Source organism: Lipotes vexillifer, unplaced genomic scaffold, assembly GCF_000442215.2.
Source record: "Lipotes vexillifer unplaced genomic scaffold, Lipotes_vexillifer_v1.1 scaffold1378, whole genome shotgun sequence".
Classification (NCBI taxonomy): Eukaryota; Metazoa; Chordata; class Mammalia; order Artiodactyla; family Lipotidae; genus Lipotes; species Lipotes vexillifer.
In genome coordinates, this window is record NW_006775104.1 from 465,179 (window position 1) to 490,865 (window position 25,687).

The following is a 25,687-nucleotide window of genomic DNA, read 5'->3' on the forward strand; positions in this document are numbered from 1 at the left end:
TGAGCTGCTCCAGCCACTCTGAGCTCTTGGCCTTTTGGGGCCCTGACATTTGCTCAGCTTACATCTCCACATTTATCTTTGACATTTTGTCTTTACAGAGCCCTTCTGAAAAAATTGAGGGAAAAGTCTGTCTCCCTCCCACTCCAGAGATCACATCGCTTAATTCCCATTTAAATTTCTCTTGCTACAAGTTCTTTTATGGAAAATTCTCTGCTCTTCTTTTAGTGTCACCATGCCCCAGAATATCCAGCACTGCTTTAAGAACATATTCCAAATGTCAGCCGCTCTGCAACATGCATACATATCTTATTCCTCTGACCACAAACTACTACCCTTACTGACTTAACCAAGAGTAACAAATGCCACTCCTGTCTCTGCCTTGCTCTCTGTCACACACACACATACACACACACACACACACACACACACACACACACACACACACACACACACACACACACACTCCAGCAATTCAATGTCATTTTCCTTGGCTGCTACATCAAGGGCCCTCACAATCATCCCACTGTGTGGAAAGAAGGCAGTGTTGAGAGAAGGCACATCTTGAAATGTCAATCCATACAGTTTAAGAAAAACCCGCCACAGTATATTTGTACTGATACTTGTCAATAACCAAAATATTACTTAACCTAACGTGTTTGCCTTTTTGCTCTTGCTTTCAAAATCTGAAGACAAATTCACTCCCAACACCTCCATGGGGACTCTGAAATTGCTCACAACGCTTTGTTCATTGCTTTTTTGATTCCTTCTCATATTATCCTCTTTTAAACCCTTTACATTCTTTTTAAGCAAACAAACTTCTCATCAACAGTAGAGAGTCTTGCTCACTACTTTCTGAGAGAATAGTGGTCCTAAAACAAGAATATGCTCAACTTCCTTCTTTTCCTATTCCTCTCCTGCCTAGAGAACCAGCCTAAATCCATGAGCATGCAATTTAAGGCCTCTCAGATCCAGCCCCTCAATCTTTCCAGCTCATCTGCTACCAAGACTGACCCTGGGCTCCAAGTCACAGCTGTACTTGCTGATTCCCAAACATACCCAATATTTTCCCATTTCCCTCGCCTTTACTTATGAGGCTTTTCTCAGTTTGGAATTGGTTCTACCTTCCCCTCCCCCTCTCATCTTCTGGAAGTGCTTTCCCACCTTCAAGCCCAGCTCAAAGGCAGCCTCATCCCCGAACCCCTCCACAAGCAGCTCCCACCCAGCTCCAAATAACCTCTTCCCTCACTCTCTAGCAGAATGCTATTTGTACCTCTATCACAGCAGGTATATCTTTGCCTTGGATATTTGTCTACATTCCTGTGTCTTTCATTGGGTTGGAAATGCCTTAACAGTGGAGCCTATGTGGTTTCAAATTTTTTCTTATACAGAAAGGATTTCCGATTATTGTTGATTTAAATTTGCTGAACCTGATGGAAAGAGCTGTGCTCTGCTTTGTCACATCTTTGAAACGTCTACATTTTTGCTTCCTTCATATGAACTCTCTCATGTTAAATTTTTAAATTTCACATCTTTTCTAAGTGTTTTCATTAAACTCTCTCAAGTCTTTTTGGAAATAGGGCGGGTGTATATTTTATTTTAAACGCCTTTTATTGGCTTATAATTTTGGAATTTACATTGGGCCATCAACAGTTTTGAGGAAATTCCTGATAATTCTTTAAAAATTAATCTGCTTCAAAATATGTTTTAAATATGAAGGGAGGAAGATACAACTATCCTTTATGAGATATGGAAGGACTTAGGAGTTGTGAGTCTCAAGGATACTTCTGCTCTACAGTACTATTCTTCTGTAGAAAATAAGCACAAAATGTGGAGGCGGGAATTAGAGAGATGTACACTAGATTGCCACTTGTCATTTTTCTGATAATAAGAGAGAGCATGGCAAAAAGACTTCTAGGTGCTCCCAAAGTCCATTCTGCCCTAATTTCTTAGTAATATACTAAGACTTACGTTTTGGAGGCGGAGGGTGTACATTGCTGCCCAGTAAAAGACTACATTCCCTGGGTTCCCTGGCAGCTAAATTAGCCTTATTATCAAGCTTTGGCCAATGAGATGTAAGCCTGAGCGTTAGCTGCATCTGGTCTCTTTAATGTGAGAGGGGTGACTCTTCTTCACTTTTGCCCAAACTCCTCCTTGGAACACTTGCCATCTTGGAGTATGAATCAGACCAAACCCTACAAATGGTGGAGAAATAAGCTAGAAGGAGACTGGGTGGCTGATGAGTTTGCGGCTTCTCCGGCAGTCCTAGACTGCTTACATTTAGATGTCTGTTATGTGAGAGAAAAATAAACTCCTACCTTATTTAAGCCAGTCATTAGGAGCTTTTATATGTAGTTAAACCTTCTAATCCTAACCAATATAGATGATAGGGATCTTATGAAGGTAGGAAGGGGAAGTTTGGAAATTTTTTTTGTCTCCATGTTTTTCTATTTTGATCAGGAGAGAAAAGTAAATTCAAAGAGTAGCTTGGATCAAAGAACCATTATCTCTTTGACAAACGAAGACAGAGAGAGAGGGGAATGCCATAGGACTAATTAGGAAAGCTCAGCTGACAGCAACGCCTGCAACACGGCTGCTCTGAAACCCCAGAGACGAGAACAGACTGCAACAGACTGGAGGGGCAAGTTTTCACACAGGCCACGCTGCAGCATTCTTGGAAAACTCAAGAACTGCTGGTACAGGCAGAGCCCCAAAAATCTCTGCCTTAAAGTAAACGTGAAAAACAAGCTGTAAGTCAGTGTAAGAAGTAAATACAGGGCGACCTAGAGTGACTGATGATGATTGAGGTTTTGTGAGAATATCTGTATACAAAACGCATTCTTTTCAAATTCGCTTCATTTTATATATTTTAGTGTTCACAAGTTTAAAATTTACAAGAGTATTTACAAGTCTACAGTGTTACAAACCCTTTTTCATGTGAAATATCCCTCTACCTGCCTAACTGACTGTACAATCATGTACTGATTTTTTTTTTTTTAATTTAAATTCCTGGGAAGACTCTTTTTGATGCTTTTCAACTTAAAAGACCCAGATAGTCCCCTGCCAGGAGCTACAAAAATTGCAGGAAAGGTGCCAGTGATGGGATAATTAGCCCCTATAGGCCTCGTCTTGAATTTCTAAACCTATTAAATAGTGACTAATATCAATCAACTCAGTTGTAACCCAAAAAAGGCAGTCCAGTACTTCTACCAGTCTTCTACTCCACTAGCCTTTCTTCATATTGAATGAAACCACTTCTTTCCATGTTTCCCCAAACCCAAAACTTCTAGAAGATTCCTGTCCTCTGAAGTTCACATAGCCAGCAGGAAAGTCTCGTACCCAATGTCACTTGCATGTATTTGCATACCTTTGTTTTTGCCAGCAAGTTCTGGTTATTCTGTGTTGTTCCGTGATGAACTGTAGCCCTGCAGCCTATGATCCCCTGCCTACCCGTGTGAATGCTGCCCTGCAAATAGCCTCTCCTGTGAATGTCTCTGTCCTCAGAGACTCTCCTGCATGGTTTTAAGTCTCAACACCCCTCCCAGCCTGATTTCATCTGACCTGCCCCAGTGTTCACTCCTACAACTTCCAACCATGGGAGCCTTTTCACCATTTATTTCTTTGGGCTCTGCTGCTCCTGCATCTGAACCTTGGCTTGGGCCATTCCGGAGGCATGAAAAATCCTTTCCTTTCCCTCATTTACTCTGAACAAGTTCGTCCTCTCTGGACTGTCCACAGTGACTGGAGGATACCTTCCCTACTGCTGCTTGGCTGTGAGTGCCATTTAGGAGATGATATGGCTTCTGGGCATAAATTACAGAATGCTAGGGTTTGAACGGGCCTTAGTGATTATGTGTGTACATGTTCATTTATCATTTAATGTTTTGCTGTTTCCCAAAAAGCACCTGGAGAGGCTTAGGTAAAATGTATATACATTAAAACATTTAAAATACACAGAGACTATCAAAAGCTATATACAGAGAGGGAATTCATAACTCCCTTATTTACACATAAGCAAACAGAGGCTCAGAGAGATGAAGCGACTTGCAAAGATAACAAAGTTGGGACTAGAAGCCCTTCCTTTGTTGGTGACTTTGGTTCCAGGCTGATGATTCCCCTTTCTACTCTAAGTTCTGTCATCATCTTGAGTGACTTCTCTCCCTGCGGGCAGCCCCTCCAGCACCCTGGCCTTGGTTCTATCCATTGAGCCCCTCCTTCACTCCACGTCAGCCACCCCTCCCAAGGTCAGGCCATGGTCACCACTGTTGACTGCTCTGACTCCCATATCACTAAAGTAGACATCTTCCTTTCTTTAAGGGCATTCTACAAATTTTGATATGTTGTATGTTTATGTTCATTCAACTAATTTTCCTTTTGGTTTCCACTTTGATCTGTGCGTTAGTCAGCAGTGTGTTGTTTAGTTCCCAAATACCTGGAAAATTTCCAGAGGTCTTTCTATTTATTTCTAATTTAATTCCACTGTGGTCCAAGAACATACTTTATATGACTTGAATTCCTTTAAATGTATTGAAACTTATTTTATGGCCCACAATATGATCTCTTGGTAAATAATCTGTGAGCACTTGAAAAGGATATGTATTCTATTATTGGGTGAAGTGTTCTATAAATGTCAATTAAATCAAGCTGGTTGATTGTTTTCCAAGTCTTCTACATCCCTACTGATTTTCTATTTATCCTATCAATTACTGAAAGAGGAATATTAAAATTTTCAATTGTAATTGTTGATTTGTCTATTTTTTCCTTGCAGTTTTATCAGTTTTTGCTTCACGTATTTTGAAGTTCTGTTATTATACACATAAAAGTTTAGGGTTGTCTGTCAGGTCTTCTTGATTATCATTATGAAAATCCACCTTTATCCTTGTAATATTCTTTGCTCTGAAATCTACTTTGGCTGACAGTAATGTAGCCATTCTATATATATATATATATATATATATGTATGTATGTATGTATGTATTTTTATTTTTTGGAATATTGTTAGGATGATAAATCTTTTTTAAAATGCCTATTTGTATATTTACAGTGCATTTCTTGTTTTTTTATTTCGGTCTTGTTTTTTAAAATCCAATCTGACGGGCTTCCCTGGTGGCACAGTGGTTGAGAGTCCGCCTGCCGGTGCAGGGGACGCGGGTTCGTGCCCCGGTCTGGGAAGATCCCACATGCCGCGGAGCGGCTGGGCCCGTGAGCCATGGCCGCTGGGCCTGCGCGTCTGGAGCCTGTGCTCCGCAATGGGAGAGGCCACAGCAGTGAGAGAGGCCCGCGTACCGCAAAAACAAAAACAACAACAACAAAAAAAAAGATAAGAAGACTATCAGTTGGAGAGAAGGAGGCTAACTTCCTAGGGACCTTGGAACCTGAGGAGTGACACAGCAGTGATTTCCCTGAGTTTTCTTTTCACCCCATATATCTTGGACTGGGTGGTGGAGAAGCTGGCAACCCAAAAAAAAAAAAAAAAATCCAATCTGACAATCTCTGTCTTTAAATGGTTTAAACCATTAAAATTTACTGTGATTATGAATATGATTAGGTTTGAGTCTATTTTCTATTAGTTTTCTATTTTTCTTTTCTGTTCCTTGTTCCCTTTCCCCTCCTTTTCTGCCTTCTTTTGGATAACCTGAGAATGTTTTACGATTCCATTAAATCTCCTTTGTTGGCTTATGTCATAGACTGAATTGTGTACCTCCCAAATTCACGCTGAAGCCCCAACCCCCAATGTGACTGTATTTGAAGATAAGGCTTTACGGAGGTAATCAGGGTTAAATGAGGTCATAAGGGTGGGTCTCTAAGCCAGTAGAACAAGTGTCCTTATCAGAACTAGAAGGGACAACAGACCTCTCTTCATACGAACATAGGGGAAAGGCTGTTTGAGGACACAGGGAGAAGGCAGCACCTACAAACGAGGAAGAGAGTCCTCACTGGAAACCGAATTTGCCAGCACCTTGATCATGGACTCCAGCCTCCAGAACTGTGAGAAAATCAATGTGTTGTTTATGCCACCCAGACTGTAATATTTCTTATGGTAGCCCAAGCAGACTGAGACAGCTTATTGGCTATAACTCTTTGTTCTGTTACTTTGGTGGTTGTGTTAGGATTCTGGTACACCATTTTTAACTTATCACAGTCTGCTTTCAAGTGATATTATACCACTTCTTGATCACATGAGAACCTTACACTAGTCATTCCATTTTCCCCCTCCTGGCCTTTATGCTATTATTGACATATAGTTTACATTTACACACATTACAAGTCACACACACCATTGTTATTGCTTTTGTTTAAGCAACTCAATTATTTCCTTTAAAAAAATTCCTGGACTCTTCATCTTCATCTACATCTACTAATTCATTAAACATATGAGCTGCCTTCCAAATTATTGTGAATGACGGCTTTCCAAATGTTCCACCATTGCACAATGTAGATCTCCATTTTTCCAGCTTCCAGTAACATTCTCCTCTAACTTCAGCCCCCTTCCAAAGCCAATATGACATATTTTCCTTTTCTGTTGTTCTTTTCTTTCTTTAAAAAAAATTTTGGTCTGGCAATACCCCAATTCCAGGTAGCAATTTCTGTATTAGCTTTGCTGGAGTAATAAACATACCACACATAATACGAATTTAAAGAACAAGAGAAATTAAATGATTACATCTTATCTGACAATAAAATTTCTATACCAGCTTTCTACTGGTTAATATTTGGTATACCTTTTTCCATTCCTTTATTTTCTGTATCATTGCTTTAGACTTGCATCTCTCTTACACAGTGTATACCTGAATTTTGATTAATAGGGCCAAATGGAAAGTATTTGTATTTTAATTAATGTATTAAATTCATTTGCATTGATTGTGATTAATGATATACTTGGGCTTCTTTCTTTTTGTTTATATTTTCAATTTGCCATAAATTTTCTCTGTTTCTTTTTTTACCTTTTCTCTCTCAAATTGATTAAAATCGCTTTATTCTCCTTACTTTTCTCTACCAGTATTTAAATTATATATTCTATTTCTTTTCTCCCAGTGGCTATACTTCCATTACTCTTAAAAAAGTATACTTTTCTGGGACTTCCCTGGCGGTCCAGTGGTTAAGACTCCGTGCTTCCACTGCAGGGGGCACAGGCCTGATCCCTGGTCGGGGAACTAAGATCCTGCATGCCACGTGGTGTGGCCAGAAAAAAGAAAAAAGTATATTTTTCTAACAAAGTCTAAGTTAATTCCTACTTCTATCCTGTTCTTAAGTCAGACAAGGATCTGGGCTTGCTTTACCCCCCCTCCCCACCTCAGAATATTCCATTTTGTTTCAAATGGTTATTATTCATGTTATTTGTGCTCAACATTAAATTATATTTACCACAGTATTTTCGTGTTCCTTTTACGTACAATATCTTTTTGCAACTAATTCCTCCCTCCTGGGTTCACTTTTCTTTTTGCAAAACAGTGAGGATTTATGAGTGGTAAAATGTCGAATTTCTTGTATGTTGAAAATACACTTATTTCACCCTTACTCTTAAAGTATAATTTTGCTGGGCCTAGAATTCTTGGTTACAAAGATTTTCCATTAGAACATTGATGCTCTTACCCATTCCCTTTTAGTCTCTGTCATGGTGGGTGAGAAGCCTTTTATCAAGCTGTTTGTTATTCCTTTTTAGGTAACCACTTCTTTCTCTCTCTTGACTTTAAGATTTTTTTTTTCCTTTTTCTTGATGTTCTCTAGTTTCACTACAATGTTTCTACACTTCCTAATTTCTGGAAAATTCTGTTATCTATTTGAAAAATGTCTTTTTGCTATCCTTTTCACTCTATCCCAGAATTCTTATTAAAATTATTCTTTATCCCATCTCTTTTATCCCTCTGGTTGTACTCTAGGAGGTTCTTCACTTCTGTTTTCTAAATCAGTAATACTCTCTTCAACAGTGTGCATTCTTGTTTTACAGTCACTGTTTCTGTTTTACATATAGTATTCCTCCTTTACCTCTTGGAGGATTTTAAACATCCTTGTTGAAAGGCTCTCTCATACTGCTCTTTATCTGTAAATCCTGTATATTACCCATGTATTTGCCATTTCTGGTGCTTTTCATTTCTTTTTGTTTGTTTGTTTGTTTGTTTGTTTGTTTTTGTGGTACACGGGCCTCTCACTGTTGTGGCCTCTCCCGTTGTGGAGCACAGGCTCCGGACGCGCAGGCTCAGCGGCCATGGCTCACGGGCCCAGCCGCTCCGCGGCACGTGGGATCCTCCCGGACCGGGGCACGAACCCGTGTCCCCTGCATCGGCAGGTGGACCCCCAACCACTGCGCCACCAGGGAAGCCCCATGGTGCTTTTCATTTCTTTGTGCAGATCCATATTTCCCTGTGATATCATTTCCTTCTACCTAAGGGATTCCCTTTAACATTTCTTGCAGTGTGGATCTGCTGGTGAAGAATTTTTTTTCAACTTTTTTATGTCAGAAAAAAAAAAATCTTTATTTTGCCTTCATTTTTGAGAGAGATTTTCACTGAGTATAGAATTCTAGGCTGACAGTTTTCTTTTTATTTTCATTACTCCATTCTGAGGCACCACTGTCTTTTTGCTTGCTTTGTTTTCAATGAGAAATATGCTGTCATTCTTATCTTTGTTCCTCTGTATATATCATGTATGTTTTTCTCTGACTGCTTTTAGGATTTTCTATTTTATCACTGGTTTTGAGCAATGTAATTATGATATACCTTGGTGTAGTTTTCTTCTTAGTTCTTGTGCTTGGGATTTATTTGGATTCTTGGATCTATATGTTTATAGGCTTTATCAAGTTGGAAAAATTTTCAGCCATTATTGTTTTAAATATTTTTATGTCCCCCTTTCCCTTTTGGGAACTAAAATTACATGAATATTAGGATGCCTGAAATTGTTCCACAGCTCACTGATACTTTGTTCATTAAAAAAAATTTCCCTTTCCTCTGTGTGCTTCATTTTGCATAGTTTCTATTACTATGCTTTCAAGTACACTTATGTTTTCTCCTGCAATGTCTAATCTACTGTTAATCCTATCCAGGTATTTTTCACCTCAGACATTGTAGTTTTCACCTCTAGAAGTTCCACATGTTTTTTTTTTTTTCTTTATGTCTTCTATGTCTCTCCTTAGTTTTTTGAACGTATGGAACACTTAATAATAACTGTTTTTATGTCCATGTCTGCTAATTCTAACATGTGTGTCAATTCTTGGTAAGTTTCAATAGATTTTCTCCCTCTTTATGGGTCATATTTTCCTGCTTCTTTGCATGCCTAGTAATTTTTGATTGGATAGCAGACATCGTGAATTATACCTTGTTGGCTGCTCAAATTTTATGAATTCCTATAACTACTCTTGAGCTTTGTCCTGGCATGCAGTTAAGTTACTTTGAAAGTCTGATCCTTTTAAGACTTATTAGGCAGAACCAGAGCCTAGTTCTTCTAGGGCTTATTATTTCTCACTACTAAGGTAAGATCCTTCTGAGTTCTCAACCCAATGTCCTGAGAATTTCAGGGCAGTAAGCTAGGGTATTCATAGGGCTCACTTTGTTTCTTGTCTCTCGGGGATCACACTGTCCTTTGTTGTTAGATATCCAGTGTCTTGAAAATTGTTTCTTATATTTTGTGTGGTTTTTCGTGGTTTCACGCAGGTATATCTGGTCCTTGCTTTTCTATCTTGGTCAGAAGGAGAAGTCTCACATCTTGCTTCCTGACCACAACTTATTCTCCTTTATTTAATTACACTTACTATGAACTTTCTTTAACCCCATTGGGACCTCTAGTTCATGGTGCCCTCTACTGTCTCCCAATCTGTTGATACTCTCCTTTCATCACTTTCCTTCCTATGCAGCTTGTATTCCATGATCCATTATTTCAGTAATGCTCTTGCTAATGTTCTCAATTCCCTTGCCCCTCTCTGCTCATTTAACCCAGCTGATTATATGGTAGAGGTTCAATATATTTTTTTAAATAAATAAGAAAGTAGAGTATATATGTTAATTTCTGATAAACTCTGCCTACATTTCAAAGCTAAACATTAAAAACTACTGTTTTAGTACTACATCTCTTTTATCAATACAGATAATAATTACATATAAAATTAGGTTATCCCTTATATATAAATATCATTTTCCCAATTCTACATTATTTAGGATGGATGCTTGTTGATTTTTCTCAGTGAAAGGCATAGATTTCCAGGTTACAATTAAGCCAGTTATAGAAAAACAGAATGTTTAAGTATGAATGAAATTTAGAGATAAGTTCCTATTACTTTCCAATTTTACAGATGAGGTAACTGAGGTTTTGAGAAGATAGATGATTTGGCTAAAACGTTTTTCAAAGCTCATACAGCTGGTCAGTAGCAGAATGAGGAGCAAAACCAAATTTCCTGACTCCAACCCAGGGTTCCTTCCTTCCCATTGCAGTGCTATATTTTCTTGCCCCGGTCTGCTTGTATCCAATACCCTGTGTTTACAGACAATTTGAATGTGGTTTATAGTACAGCTTGCCCTGGCTTCCCAGTGAAACCATTAGCTGCTTAACGATGGAGTAACCATGTGATTTCTAGAACAAGGTCATGTAATCTTATAGCACTACTTATAATAAGAGCAACGTGGCACATGTGTCATGTTCTTGCACTTACATAAAACATCCTTTCAAACATTAGTCAGTGACTCTGCCACAAGGGATTCAATCAGTTCATATCCCTACTGTGTAACACTTCCTGTGTAGAGTCTGATGCCAGATACCAATAGAGAACTCTACAGGTTAGCATATAAATAATGTAATAAATTAAGCCCTAAGATATGAAAAAGCTCATGTCCCTCTAGACTCATCAGGACATTGTATCCTCAAAAACTGATTCCTGAAGACTAGAAAAGGGTTCACAAGGAACAAGAAGCTTTCTAATCTTTATACTCTGATTGGTCATTGATGCACTGACCCCATAGCCTAATAGTCAGGGATGGAGCCTAGTGAAAATTAGGCAGTGGGAGTAACAGACAGAAAACAATGACTTAAACATGAATAACATTATTTCAATGTGTATGTTTGAAATTCACACACATGCGCACGTGCACACACACACACACACACACACACACACACACACACACCTGTTGAGTAGACCAATATTTGAAATGGGTTAGAGCCAAAACGTACATTATTTGCAAATATGACTTGATGTTACTGCTAATGTAGTCGTTCTGATGTTCACCAAATATTTTTAGTTCTTTGCCTTCTGGACAAATAACTTGATCGGTTTGCTGGCCCCTGTTGGTTTTGTAGAGCCATATGACTAGTCCTGGCCATTGAAGTTGAGTCATTTCCAGGCTGGATCATTTAATTTTGGGTTAAGGTCCTTTAGAATTCTATTTCTGTCTGGGACAGTAACTGGCAACTTTAGAAGCTGATCCATCAGCTAGGGTCCCTGATCCCCTATGATGAATAGAGCCAACCCATTATGAATATGTAGTGTTAGCAAGAAATAAATCTTTGTCGTTCTAAGCCACAGTATTTTCAGAGTTGTTTGTTACCACAGCATAACCTAGCTTGTCCTGACAAAGACATCTGCTTTCATTCTCTTCTCTGAATAGAGAAGATATTGTCTTAGGAATAGATAGTGGTAGGAGTACAGGAACATTGAGAGAGTGGTAGGAAAGATAAAGTTAAGAAAGGGACACAGATGTAAAGGGGCCATTCTAAGACAAATAGAGACATATACAAATTAAATGCAATTTGGGAAGACATACTAGATTTCATTATTGTCGTTGTTACTACTACCACCATGATTATTATTATTTTTATTATTAGTTTTTTAAACAACCAAAAGACTATAGCCATTACATGCTATGACTCATCCTTAGTGTTGGACAGAGAAAGAGAGGGAGGAGAGATAATTGTAGCTTTTGGAATCTCTTAGGCTAAAGCAATAGTTATGCATCATACATAGTGTGAATTTTGTTTTTTGAGTATATTTTTTCTCTCCCATTTGGACTATACAATTCTTGCAGTTAAGGACCATATTTTATTTTTCTTTTGTGTATTTTGGGAACAGTTCTAAAGCTCAGTAAAATCAAGCTGAAGCCCAGCTTCACTTGCCATCAGGGAATTGGCATCAGATTTCATTGTTGACCATCTCTTGGGCTGACTCACAACAGATGCATCAATTCTCACATTTTCATTTCCCAGAGCTTTAGGAATGTTTATGGAGAATCACGAGCATGGTGGTGGGGCAGGGCAGTGAGGAGAAGTGCATTTGCAATCAACAGTGTCTTTGGAACTGTAGTCCTCCTCGTTGGCGACCGACTCAGTGAAGCAAACCAAATGAGAGACATTTTTCAAATTTGATTTTTCATAACAATTGTTTCACATTTTTTAGACATGTGAGCCGTTGGGTTTATTCTCCTTCTTATTGCTCCTAGCCCTTGGCGCTTTTCCTTTTTCAATCTTCCCATTTGCCATTCTTAATTAGAAATTATCTACGGAGCGCCAGAAGTCAAGTGATACATTTAAAAACTCATGGGTGGGTATAAACTCTGTTGAGAGAAGGATCGGCATTTATCAGAATCCTTTGAATTGTCAGTGTTCAAACCACATGGTAGTTTCCCACACCTGGCTGTGCACCTGGGCTTCTGCTTGCTCCTTTGATTATGGCCTCGGAGATTCTTTGCTAACTTTTCAATTGCTTTCCTCGTTTATCAGTCCTGGCCCTCGATCTCAGATTTTAGCTTTGCTTATCATATGACACACAAACCTGTCTTCTACTCTTGCATTATCCTTAACTCAAGCAGCATATGTTTCTTGTTTTTGCAAGTATGACATTATTCTGTGGAACTTCTTCCTACCCCCCAGTGGTACAATGGAGTATTTGCCTACCTGTCTGGTTGCATTAAAAATGGACTGTATTTGTCCACACTAAAAAATCGCACTTGTTCTATACTATGCAGTTGTACTCATGGCACCTACCATGTGTTTGGCGATAGTATAGGCAGTGGGGATACAGCAGTGAAAAAAGCAGACAAGAATCCGTGCCCTCGTGGAACTTATTCTGTAGCAATGACAAATCCAATTACTAGTAGGATTTGACATGGATCCTACAGAACTATACTGGTTCTTTATCTGGCTGATGATCTACATCTACATGTTGAGTTTTAATGTTTTTGCATATCCTGTAGTTTTAGTTTTAGTTCAAAATTAAACTTTTATCAGGATAGGCCAAAAGATGGTTGACTCATACCAGGTATGGTCAGAAGCCCCCTCCTGAGCACACGTGTTGATCCAAGAAAATAGAAAATAACCAAATGTCACATCTGACTTCTCATAGCCACATGGAGAATGTCATTTTGTTTGTCATGCATCAATTGGCTCCTGGACTAAAACCTGAGCTGCAATGAACTTATTCCATGCAGCCCTTTTCTAGAAGGGCTAACCAATGCCATTTGAGACTAATTTTTCTATATAGCTAAGGAAGACAACTGTCTGGACTTACTTTTACAATGTACCTCTCTAGAAATAAGGCTTTGCATTAGATGGGAAGGTATTACACGATGAATAGGAGGGTGTGTGTGTGTGTACACGTGTATATGTATGCATGCTAGTACCCTGAGCTCCCCTTTCATTTGGCTTCAACCAAAAACTTGTCTCTTGAGGGCAAACTGATGCAGCTGGGAGGAGAAAGCCAGCTTCTCCTTAAGTCCCCAGTCTGCTGCCTAAGTTCTATGAGTCCAAAGTGGGGTTTGGGGAGAGGAAGCCACATTTACCTCACAACTGTGACTGAGCCATCTTCCTGCTGCCAGGGACTCAGATCTAGGTTGAACATATCTGTTACTTGGGCCCAAGGAACAGATTCTATATGAGTTAATATCTTAAGCCTCTAGTTTGAATCCCTGTGCCTCTTCACAGGGTCTCCCAGGGCCCCATGCTGTTTTTTTGATAAAGAGAACTGGAATTCTTTCTGCCTTTGTACTGGTGACTGGGATTTGTCCCAAACAGGCATGATTGGGAACTATTCTTCCTGTTGCTGAAGCTTTATCAAGCTAGCCTTGAGGGGCCCTGCAGTCTGCTGGGAATCAGGTGAGGTAACCAAAGGGAATTCATATTTTAAGCCTATGAAAGACAAAACAAATACTGTGCCATACTTCTCAGAATCTGCAAAGCCTCTTTGAGCTTCTAGAGATTTATGAACAGTTTATTCCATGAACTCTTGGTTCCTGGACTCATTTTATACTTGGACCATACCTGTATTTATTTTCAAGAATCTCATCATGTGAACTTTGAGGGATGTCTGGTCACACCACTGGTGAAGTCCTCGTCAGACTGGATGGAATCCAGATTCCTCTAACCTAGGCCAATACCATATCAGAAAGGCTCACTTGGACCCCTGGTGGAGGCTGGGGGAGTAGTCTGGGGCCCACTTGACTTCTGGGGCACATTCCTGGGCACCCTCTTGGCTCCACAGGAGGCATGAAGGCCGGGGGAGAGGCCACCTTACCTGAGAGCCCCTACCTGTTCCCTAGGTAAGACCACTCCTCCCCACGTCTTCATGCTTTTCTGGGGAGTAATGAAGAGAAATTTCTAAGACCTGTGTGTGCTCCTCACAGAACCCTCAACCCTCCCTCTCCTCCAAAACTCACAGCCACATTACCACGATCTGCCTTGAGACCACCCGGCCTAATTTCACTAATCTCTGCATCTCCGATTAGGTCAGTCACCAGAATTCAGATCCTCCCCTCACTTCTTCCCTCATCCCCTGCACTACCTACACCCTTTGAAGCTGTATTTTTTCCTCTATAGCATGTGTCATCATCTGTACTTTATATATTTTACTTATTTATTTGTCTGTATTCCCGTCAGAATGTAAGCTCCATGGGGGCAGGAATTCTTGTCTGGTTTGTTGCTGTCTAGGATAGCGCTTGGCACGTAGTCGGTATTCAATAAATATTTGCGGAGTGAATAAATGATGTGATGGATATCTAGTATTTATTGAGGGTCACTAATTATTAATAATATTCGTTCTCTTGTTTTTTGGACAAATGACCCTCTCATTGATCTCTGAGGATGCATTAGCTTTTCCCATAGTCTCTGATAGTTAAGGGGACCCTCCAGAACCCAAATCATTGCATTACTTTGGCCATAATCTTTGACAGCCTTCCCCCATGTCAAACATTTGCCAAAGAGACCAATGTGTCCAGTGTAAATATCGATGCTATCCAGCCTCAACCTTCTGGATCCCAACCACCACCCCTACTTGCATATGCTTCTTTCAAAAGACATTTAATCCAGGAGAAAACAGCCAGATTTCTGACTGTTATAGTCAAATTTGAGGTCTGATGGGAAACTGGCATGTGGCAATGGTCTAAGCAATCATCTTTGTAACACCGTCAGGCTCACTGTGATAACTACCTTCTCACTTTAATTTCTAAATCATTTATTCCTCAGAAGCTAGAAATGCTGGGTTGACGGCCTCTCCTAGAAGGCTGTGCACCTTTCTGGCCCTACTAGCCACCCTGTGCTGTGCCATTAAGCTGGAATGTGATCACTTATATCCTGTAACACCAACCCACCAATGAGACCCTGCAAGAGCCTCCCCCTTTAATGACCTATTCCATCTCTGAGCTTGCTTTGCAGCTTGCCTTGCAGGGTGGACAGACAGTACTTAGATCATTTGTAGTGGTCTGGTTTTGAGGCCCCTATATCAATGGCTCTCCAACAAGTTTGTTGGTTGCTTGTCCCAACAAATAAAGCGATATGTCAGCATCTTCAATGCCAAACGAGAATGAAGGAAGAATCTGGGAAGAACAAAGCCTCCTATTTCCATTGCTAACTTCCGGCGGCCTTGCAGGAACTTAACTGTGTAAATCAATTTAAACACTTGCTCCTCTCAGGGCCAAGATGCCCATGCCAGTCCTCATGAATCTATGAGATACCAGAGCAACTCCTGGAGGGCCATACTTCTGGGTCACTCTCAGAGTGAGTGTGCCATACCGGTGAAATCTAAACCCTGCTACTACATCAACTATGTTTCGGTCTCCACTCGCACCCTAGGATCCTTTTACCCTGATTGGTGCCATAGCAACCGCCCAGCAGAACTCAGCATAGCCAGATCTAAAAACTTCACACGATGCTTGGGTGTACGGCCCATTAAAAGGTCACCATTGCCAGGCAACAGAATCTCTGGACATCCTTACAAACAGAATAACACACCTTAGTCCACCATCCCGGAAACTCAAAGGCAGATACATAGAGACCCCCTCCCCCATCACTGCTATGTTTCCCTGTGGCTATCCGTGACCAGACACACCCACAGCAGGCCTGGCTATATGATCACACCACTAGCACCCCTGATGGTCATTGGTAAGGCTGGATACAGCACCTGTGCTGTGAAAACTCCCTCCCGGGCCAGGACGGGCTTGCAGAGCTAGCATAAATAGGGTTCATGGGACAGATCTGAGATCCAGCTGTGTATCTGCCCTGAACCCCTGTCTTGGGATTCGACTATTAACAAAGCACACCTTAAAGCAGAATGGAGTCAGAGCCAGAGCAGTTCCTTTAAGGAGTGGAGGGAGGGAGGGCTGCTGCACCATCGGATGGCCCAACACAAGTAGGAGGAAGGTGTGTGAGCGGTGTTCCTTGAGCCACTTGGTCACCAGAACTACAATCTTACCCTTGTCTTCTGGCTGCACTTGCGGTTTTCTAAACTTGTCTTCCTTTTTGGATTATGAATTTGGAATTTATTTAAAGGGCTCACATCCTCATGAAATCATTTTTACTGGGCTTCAACACCTTTCCTGTGCATGTATATTTGTGTACACATAGGTACACACCCACCCCCCCCCGGCTGAAGCAGGGCTGCAGGTTGGAGTGGTCGCTACTGCACTCGTAGCGGCGGCCCTGGAAGCCCCGGTCCTCGTAGATGGTGATCTGCAGGTGGAAAGCAAGGTGACAGCAGGAAGTCAGCTGGGAGGTACATCCCCCCCCCCCCCCCCCCCCCACACACACACGGTTGAATTACGGTCTGCATCTCTTCTCATGGCTTTTCTAATACAGATGCAACTAACTGAATCCTCTGCATGCCACCGCAGCTCCTCCAACCAACCTGTTTTCTTATATGCTCAATCCTCGTGTTGCAGTGGCATGAACTATATATTTTTAAGGAACAGTCATTTTTATAGCATGCTTTGGAGTCTAAAGCTCAGCAAAAACACATTCATACCAGATCTTTCAACAATATGGAATTTCTTAGCATCCAAGTTTTATGATCCTCATAAATTCAATTTGTTAGAGTCCACATGTGGAATATCTACAGCAGATGCTAGATCCTATACCGCCCCCTTGTTACCATGCTTTTGGGGCTGCCAGTGCACATCTTGGTGTGTGCTCAGAGCTACAGAGTGCAGCCTCGTCCGTATCCCACTCTCCTCTCCAGGTAAGTTTTCTTTCCTAATGATGCCTGTTTCATGTTGACGCTAAAACAGTTCATTAATTAGCTTTCTTTGAGCACACAGAGAATTAAAATGGGGGAGATGCTCACACGGGTTTATGACCTACATCTAGAATACACTTCAGTGTTGACTATTCTATAATTGACAAAGTGATTCTAATATATGCCATGTTCTTTGAGGATAGGATTATTTCTAACTCATTTTCATAGCCTGTTCAGTGGCTCTTACAGTGTCTGGTGCACACTAAGTACTTATTAAGTACTCATTGAATAAATGAGTGGTCCCAACGGCAGTACAGGAGGAAAATGTCAGAATACCAATGGGTTGAGAGACAGATGAGGGCAGTTTTAGAAATGAAACTTCTAAAGCCTTGGGCTCTTCGATGGTCAAAAACATGTATGGAAGCTGATGGGAAACAGCTCCTTGTAACCCCTGGGTCCTCGTCTGTGAGATTCAGTGAGAGATCTTACTCTCTCACTATGAGCAATCAGTGAAGGAATGGAGAAAATCACAGAAAGGCAAGTACTGGAAAACAGGATTTTACGTTTCATGTCCATGATTTTTTTTTTGTTGCTATATTTAAATACCTGAGAAAGTGATTCATCAGTCATCAGAGTTAACAAAATCCACTCTCCTTTCGCTACGTGCTTTAGTGTTACAGGAAACTTTCAATTATCTCGACTAATGGAATGGAAGCAAAGGTACACATAATCAAATACCATTTCTATTTGCCTCTGGAAAGTATTAGGTCTGCTTTTCCCCCAGCAGGCTTGCTTTCATAATGATTAGTTCTAGCTTGGGCTAATATTAAAATGAGTTAGCATTTTCTCTGTACAATACCTGGTAGAAGAGAAATGTGTTTATGGTAGAGCAAACTCATGCAGGGCTTAGTATTTGTCACAGTTAATCACCCACATGTATAATCTCCTTGCAGCAAGTGGGATTCTGAACAGAGCAAAGGCAAAAGCAACTACATGTCCTGGTTTTTAATGGCCTGGGGTAGATGCCCCAGGAGAAAGCTACAGCTCATGTTATGAAGAGTGTGAGTAGAAAAAGAACACTGGACTAGGAGTAAAGCAACTGGGGTTCTCATCCTTGATGCCCTATGCAGGCCACATAACCTCTTTGTGTCTCAATTATTTTACCTACAAAATGTAATAATGACATCTGTAGATATCTACCTAACAGGTTAACTGCCAAAAGAGAGTAGTGAGGAAAGGGCTTGCAAAAGTATTAAATGCTAGGAAAATGCAAGGCATTGATAGACAAGCAATGAAATATTGTCACCGTCTTTTCATGACCTGTCCTTTGCCCTAACTCCTCAATGCTTGGGGTCTTGGGCTGTCGCTTCTGAAACTTACCCCAGTTTAAAAAAAAAAGTCACATTTCTTAAGGATCCTGTTCTTCCAGGAATAGCTACTTTGATAAAGTCCATGGATCCTAATGAATAGATATATCCTTTCTCAGAATTTTAGCAGAGATCTTCCAGCTATAATACTTAACCTAGTGGCTCTCAAAGGGAGGTCCCTGGACCACCACCACCAGCAGCAGCAGCATCTGCGGATGCAAATTCTTGGATCCACCCCAGACCTACGGAATCACAAACTCTGCGAGTGGAGTCCGGCAATCTGTGTTTTTACAAGTGCTCCAGCTGATTCTGGTATACACTCAAGTTTGAGAACCACTGACTTAGCTCAAAGGAAAAAAAAGGAAAGCTAGGAATTGGGCTCTTGGACATGTTACTGAGAAACCTTTATTTCTCTGAAGGAGGTAGGGGAAGACTTAGGGGACTTTTCAAATCATACTGCACAGTCGTGTGTGTGTGTGTGTGTGTGTGTGTAAAATGATGACCGAGAACATAATTTTCTCAGGGATGTCTTTTTCCCAACCACCTTACCTAAAAATGCATCACCCCTCCCCCAGCACTCCCCACTTCCCTTTCTTGATATACTTTTCTTTGTAGCATTTATCACCTTCTGATATACTGATATTTACCTATGTATTCGTTTATCGTGTTTCCCCCAGGTGGAATGTTCACTCCATGAGGGCACTCTACTTTTTCACTGCTGTGTCCCCAGCTCTGAGAACTGTGCACGGTCCCTAGTGGGCACTCAATAAATATTTGTTGAATTAGTGAGTGAATGAATGACTACTGAACTTGGGAGATGAGAAAATACTGGGTCAGACCAAAACACTGAAACACCTGCAAGCACTCTTCTTACAGCACGGGAGCCTTGCCTTTCTGTTCTTGCTTTGGGCTCTGAAATAAGTCTGCAAACAAGGCTTGGGTAACTGCCACCCTCAAGGGTTCAGTTCACTGTGCTGTTTGATTATCATTACAAAGTGTGCTGTCTGGCTTTTCCTAGGCTGGGGATAGTGTGCTGATTGATCAATACGTTCATAGGGCTGGCTGTGGTTAGGGGGCAGTTTCTGGGTATGCAAGAGACTGGAGTGCGACCTAGTAGGGAAAAGGCAGCCTAAGAATAGAAATCTACTGAGTTCTAGGCCTCGTGCTGCCCCTAACTTGCTATGTGGTCTTAAGCAAACTGCTTAGCATTTCTGGGTCTCAGTTTCATCTGTGGATCTCAAGGATCTCCAAGGTCCCTTCCAGTTATAATTACATATCCATGCAAGGGTTCCCTGATTAATGCCTGTCTCCTCCACTGGTAAGCTCTGTGAGAAGAGGGGCTGAGTCTATACTTGCCCACCTAGTTCATAATGCCCGGCACTTAGGGACACTCAAATATTTCCTGAGTGAGCAAATCCCTGTGAGAACTGAATGGGGATCTCAGCCTCATCAGACTGTGCTCTACAAAACTAAGTCCCAGGTATGAGGATGTGGGTTGCAAAACCCTGACCTGGAAGGGATCTCCAATCACAGGAAGAGCAGGATGCTGGCTCTGCCACACGCCACCACCCCCAGGGCACACAGAGGTTGCAAAATTCATCAAAGACCATGACAAGGTACAAGGGAGAGCCCAGGCTGGGCACTGGCCATCAGCCCTGTGGTCCAAAGAAGCATGGGTTTGGGGATCAGAGACCTGAATTTGAATCACAGATGTGCTATTATCTAGCTTTATGACTCTGTACAAGTTATTTACTTCTCTCAGCTTCAGCCTCTTCATCTGGAAAACGAAGACAGTACTGCCTGCCTCTCAGGATGGCTCTGAAAACTAGAGGAGTTGATGTATATCAAGTGCCTTCCCAGCATCTGGTGTGAGAAGGGTGCTCAGTATACGGAAGGCTCCTTGTCTGATCCTGCCTTCTCCGCCCCTTACAAGGTTTCTAACAAAGCCTCCTGTCCCAAAGAACTTGCCCAAGTTGGTTACTGGCTCATGAGAGTGCCCTGGCCAGTCTGGCTGAAGGGGGATAAAGATTGGCATCAAAAGTGCTTCTCAAAATATCTACCTTTGGAAATAAATATTTTTATTTGCTTCTAGTTTGCTGAGATTTTGAAATTTGTCACTTGCTCTAACTTGATATCAAAAGGTGCAACTTTGTAAATGAAGTTTAACAACCGGTAGTCACTTGAACATGCTGACTCATCACTGAACAGAACGAATGAATTAGAACTTGACCTCTCTTTTTGGCTGCCTTTGTCTCTCCTTCTGCCTTGCCCTTTCTCTGGCCGAGGGAATTATCCTCCCGTTCCTGCCCTGCCCCCTCCACTTTCCCCCATCACACTCATCTACTTCATATGGCCATCTTTATTCTGGAAAACAAATTCTGCTGCTAGGCAACCAGAAGACAAAATCGCTGTGGTTGACATGATTCTCATTAGTGACTGCAATTGCAGTGGTGCCGCAACTAGGCCAGACGTACACTCATTGCATCTGTCCCCAACAAACAGATCTTTCCAGAAAGTGGGATGGGGTGAATTCTTGGTATAAAATTAAGGGCCTCAGCACTCAACAGAAAGTATTTATAAATCACTGTATATCAACAGCCTGCTTTAGAATCATTTTATTAGAACACATTCAAGAAAGTGACATATGGAAAAAAGACAGCAGCAATTCTTAAGTCATGCAAATGCCCGTGTTAAGGTTCTCCATTAGATTTAAATTCAAGTACAAAGACAGTCCTTTCCTGAGCCAGGTGCAATTCCAGAGAATGACACTTTGAATTGAGAGCACGTTTCCTTTGCAAAGTTCAGAACACTGAACAAGTCCCATCCTCACAATAAGATTGTGAGATACATGGAAGTGTAAACTTTCAGGATTTTAAGGAACCCTTTACCCAAGCCCTCCCCCATAACCCAGTTGAGGGAAGTAAGTGCAACTTTGGGACCTCTTAGAAATAAGGTTTAGTCTATTGAAAATAAAGCAGTGGGCCTTAAAAAAATTAGAAAATGAATATATATATATACATATATATACGTAATGGAGTCATCTTTGCCTCTTGCCTTGGTGTGGGGTTTCCATGAAACTGTGTTGGGGGTAGGGGCTCTCTCTTGAGTGTTTTGAAAGTTGGAGGACTTTTTTTTATTTTTTAACTTTTTATTATGAAAAACTGCAAACATATACAAAAGGGAGAGAATGATATAATAAATACCCACGTACCCATCATCTAGTCTCAACAATTATCAACACGTGGCCAGTCCGGTTCAGTTATTTCTTCTCCCACTTGCCACCCATCCCCTGACAGGACAATCTGGTAGCCAAGGAAGGCTGGGAGGGTGACCTTTGAACCAGACACCTCAGGAGTGAGTGAGGTTAGGGAAGAGCTAGAAAATCGTGACAGAACCTGGGGAGGCTGAAGCAGACAGGATACTTGCTGGGATAAGTGGTTCCTGCCAGTGTCTGGGAAAGGCTGGAGTTCCCTCATCTTCCATAAACCATAACCGTAAACTGTCCCTCCTTCCTCCTCCCTCCTTCTCATGATACGGGGGAGGCAGGCTGGATTAGAATGACGGGTTTTTCCAGATTGGGGCCACTGACAATAGAAACATTCAATCTGGAGAAGAACCCCAGGGACAAGTACGTCCCTCTGATGAACCTGCCCACTCACGTGGCAGACCTCTAGGGCAGCGAGGGCCCGGGGGTGCCTGGTGTTCAGATTGGGAGCTGGAGGGGGCGGTGCGTCGGGCCATGGGGCCTCTCACAGGTCCCTACTGTCCCACCATTTTAGACTTTGGAGAGAAGCTCGGCAACCTCGAATTGCACCCAGTAGAGAAAGAAGCAAGGGGTCCCGAGGGGTGAGCCCATGGCCCAGGGGGGCAGATTTTGCCTGGAACATGTGGCCCTCTGAGCAAAGGCTGCACCCCACCCCAGCCCTGCCAGAGCAGTCTCAAGAGAGGTGGGTGATGGGAGTCCAGGTGGGAGGTCCCAACGGCGGCACGGCTAACCCGGTGAGCTGCGTGCTAAACGTAAGTGGAGAAAGGATCTCCAGGTCCCAGGTACCACCGAGGAGCAAGGTTGCCATCCTGTTAAGAAAAGGGCCGGGGCTCTGTGATTTGCATATAACTTTGCAAAAATTTCCATGAGATTCCTGTAGCCTTTTATAGAAAACAGAGTGAAACCGTCAGTGCAACCTAATGTATTTCTAGCAACCCAACGCACAGAGTGCAACCTGGCAAACACACAGTCATAATTTTAGAGGAAATGGAGGAAGCAGAGTGCTGTGTAGGACAGTGCTCGGTCTGAAGGTTCAGAAGAAGCCAACCGGGTCCAGGATCCAGAGGAGGATCACTCACTGGACACTTTTAACTGTGAAACACTGTCAACGTTCAAATCTGTATACTGTTCCTCGCAATAGTTCCCTGTAGAGCACTCTGGCTGTGGCTTTCCAATTTCCCAGACAGATAAGGAGGAGGAAAGCCAGGAATAATATAACTAGGGACGCATTAAATATGAGGTCCAGTGCACCAAGGAGGGAAGGGGGGCTGGGATGAATTGGGAGATTGGGACTGACATATATATACACTAATATGCATAAAATAGATAACTAAGGAGAACCTGCTGTATAGCACAGGGAACTCCACTTTGCTGTACAGTAGAAATTAACACAACATTGTAAAACAACTATACCCCAATTTAAAGAAACATATGAGGTCCAGTGGCAGTGATCATTAGTGTTTATTTCATACCCTTTTTGTTTTGTTTTGTTTTCTTGTTTCAACTCTTTTAGGGTCCCTATGCCCTACCAAGTCTTACCATGATATTCAGTTGGGGGAAAGAAACTGAGAAAAGTTTACCCATTTATGCAGCAGATTTTTAGTAGCAACTGACTTAACATTCCTGATTTCAAGTGTTTCCAGGATCCATAAAGTGGTAGTCTGGACTTTTTCTAAGGCACGCGGTTTGTTAGTGCAGGCTGCAAGGCCAGCTGAGGGAATGGATTACTGAGTGAGGGAGTGAGGGAGCCATGCCAGAGACCCCATATCCCAGTGTTGGTTCCACCATCTCTACTGGGCCACTGGAGGCAATGGAATCATCGTTTCTTTAAGAACAATGGCCCCTCAAAGAAAACCAACTTCTAGTGCTTATTGGAAGAGTGACATATTTTAAAAAGCAATGGCTCTTAGCCAAGAGAAAAATTCAAGATGAATGAAAGAGTATGACCTCCCATTTGACTGTGGCTCAGCTCATGGTATCAAAGGCTGCCTTATAAAAACGAGAAAAACAGTATGAGACTCTCTTAAGCCAGGCAAAAACTGTTCATTAAGGGAGAGAAAACACTTCAGCATCAAGTTCAAATGGCAGTTACCCTGAGCTGTGGGGAAGGTAGCAGGTGCTAAGGATTCAGGAGGGAGATGAGATTCTGAAGAAAGCCAGGGGCAGCACGCATGCATTTGTGAAAGGGCGAAGTACTGGGCTCACCTTTTCCAGGGCAAAAGGGACTCAAAAATTTTAAATCATATTTTCCTTTGCATAATGTTACATTTATGGACTGGGGGGAAGGTAGCATCGGCTGTCCTGATTAGCTAGTCCCCCACATCATAATTCACTGTCAGCACCAGTTTACAGATATGCTATTTCATCTGTAGAACTTATTTTAGTGGCAGAATTTAATAGTCTTACAAGCGCTGAATTTCACATTTTGCTCTTCATGCAATGGTTAAAATTCTGAAGGGGGAGAACAGTTTTAAAAAATATTTTTAGTGTCATCATTATTAATAGCTAATTTATTTGTGTCATTTTTATTATCACTATTATTAATGGCTAATCTTTATTGTGTATTTACCATGTGCCAGGTGAAGTGCTGAGTGTTTGGCATGCATCATTTCACATAACTTGCACCACAACCTTATGGGGTGGGTAATACCATTACCCCCATTTTGCAGATTGAAGCACTGAGGTCCTGCCCAGGATCATACAACTGACAGTGGAGGGGCTGAGATCTGAACTGAGGCTGGTTTGACTCCAAAGCTGTCCTAACCACTGTGCTAGGTTGCCTTTTGTAAAGGAGAATCCATCTGTTAAATGATATTTGTACGTGTGTAATGTTTGTGGATTCCAAAGGTCTTAGAAAGCATCCTTCACACATTTGGAGGATCCATGTTATCCTTGGGGACCTGACTAGAAGTGGTTCGGGTCCCCTCATCCCGTGTATTCATTAGATTTTGCACAAAAACTTTTATCCCCTTTTAAACCTCAAGTTGTGATTGTCCCTGTGTACCTGCAAATCTCTCTGATGATGGTTTGATATGTGAGACATATAAGAAATGAAGGCATGTAAGCAAACTGAACACTTGTTCTCCAAAACTCTGAGAAAATGCATACACATTTACATAGGAAGCCATTGTTTTATGTGGCCCAGTTGATACCTTAAAAGAGTAGTTAACCGCGATGCATAGCTCTTTAAAAATGACGGCCATTCATGATCTCATTGAGATGAGTTTCTAAAAATCTGGCCTAGGGCAAAGACTAGTGGGAAAAGTTTAAGTGGAAGTGTGGTTAAAAAAAAAAAAAAAAAAAAAAAAAGCCATTAAATTTCTTTGAAATGCTAATGATCTCTATTATTTAGAAAATAACTCTCTGCTTGGAATTCACAGATATCCCACATCCAATCACCCTCTACCTTTGGCATTCTGATTCAACAGGCCAGTGAGGAGCCTGGGATGCATTTTTGGAAATGATTCCTCGGTAATTCTAAGGGTCACCTGGTTTAAAATCCTTAAGGCAGAGGCCTTTTCTAGGTACCAGCCACTCCATGGTTGGAAAACCTGAGTTTTGCAGCATTTCAACTGCATTTTCACATCTGCCAGCACACATTGTCCAGAAGCACTTGGGCATTTTCCACGAGGAGCAAGA

The 25,687-nt window shown here is 41.6% G+C and overlaps 1 protein-coding gene across 2 annotated transcripts in view; it reads right to left on the reverse strand.

Annotated features, from left to right (window-relative positions):
- Positions 1-25,687, reverse strand: part of KALRN (kalirin RhoGEF kinase) — a 588,759-nt gene that overhangs the window by 166,613 nt on the left and 396,459 nt on the right. Inside the window, exon 34 of one of the 2 annotated variants that reach the window (XM_007449684.1) lies at positions 21,383-22,857. The exons of the other annotated variant lie outside the window; for it this stretch is intronic. Within the exon in view, the coding sequence (XP_007449746.1) occupies positions 22,795-22,857 (63 nt within the window). The 3' untranslated portion in view covers positions 21,383-22,794. Of the gene's footprint in view, positions 1-21,382; positions 22,858-25,687 lie in introns of those variants that run through there. 2 annotated transcript variants of the gene reach the window in all.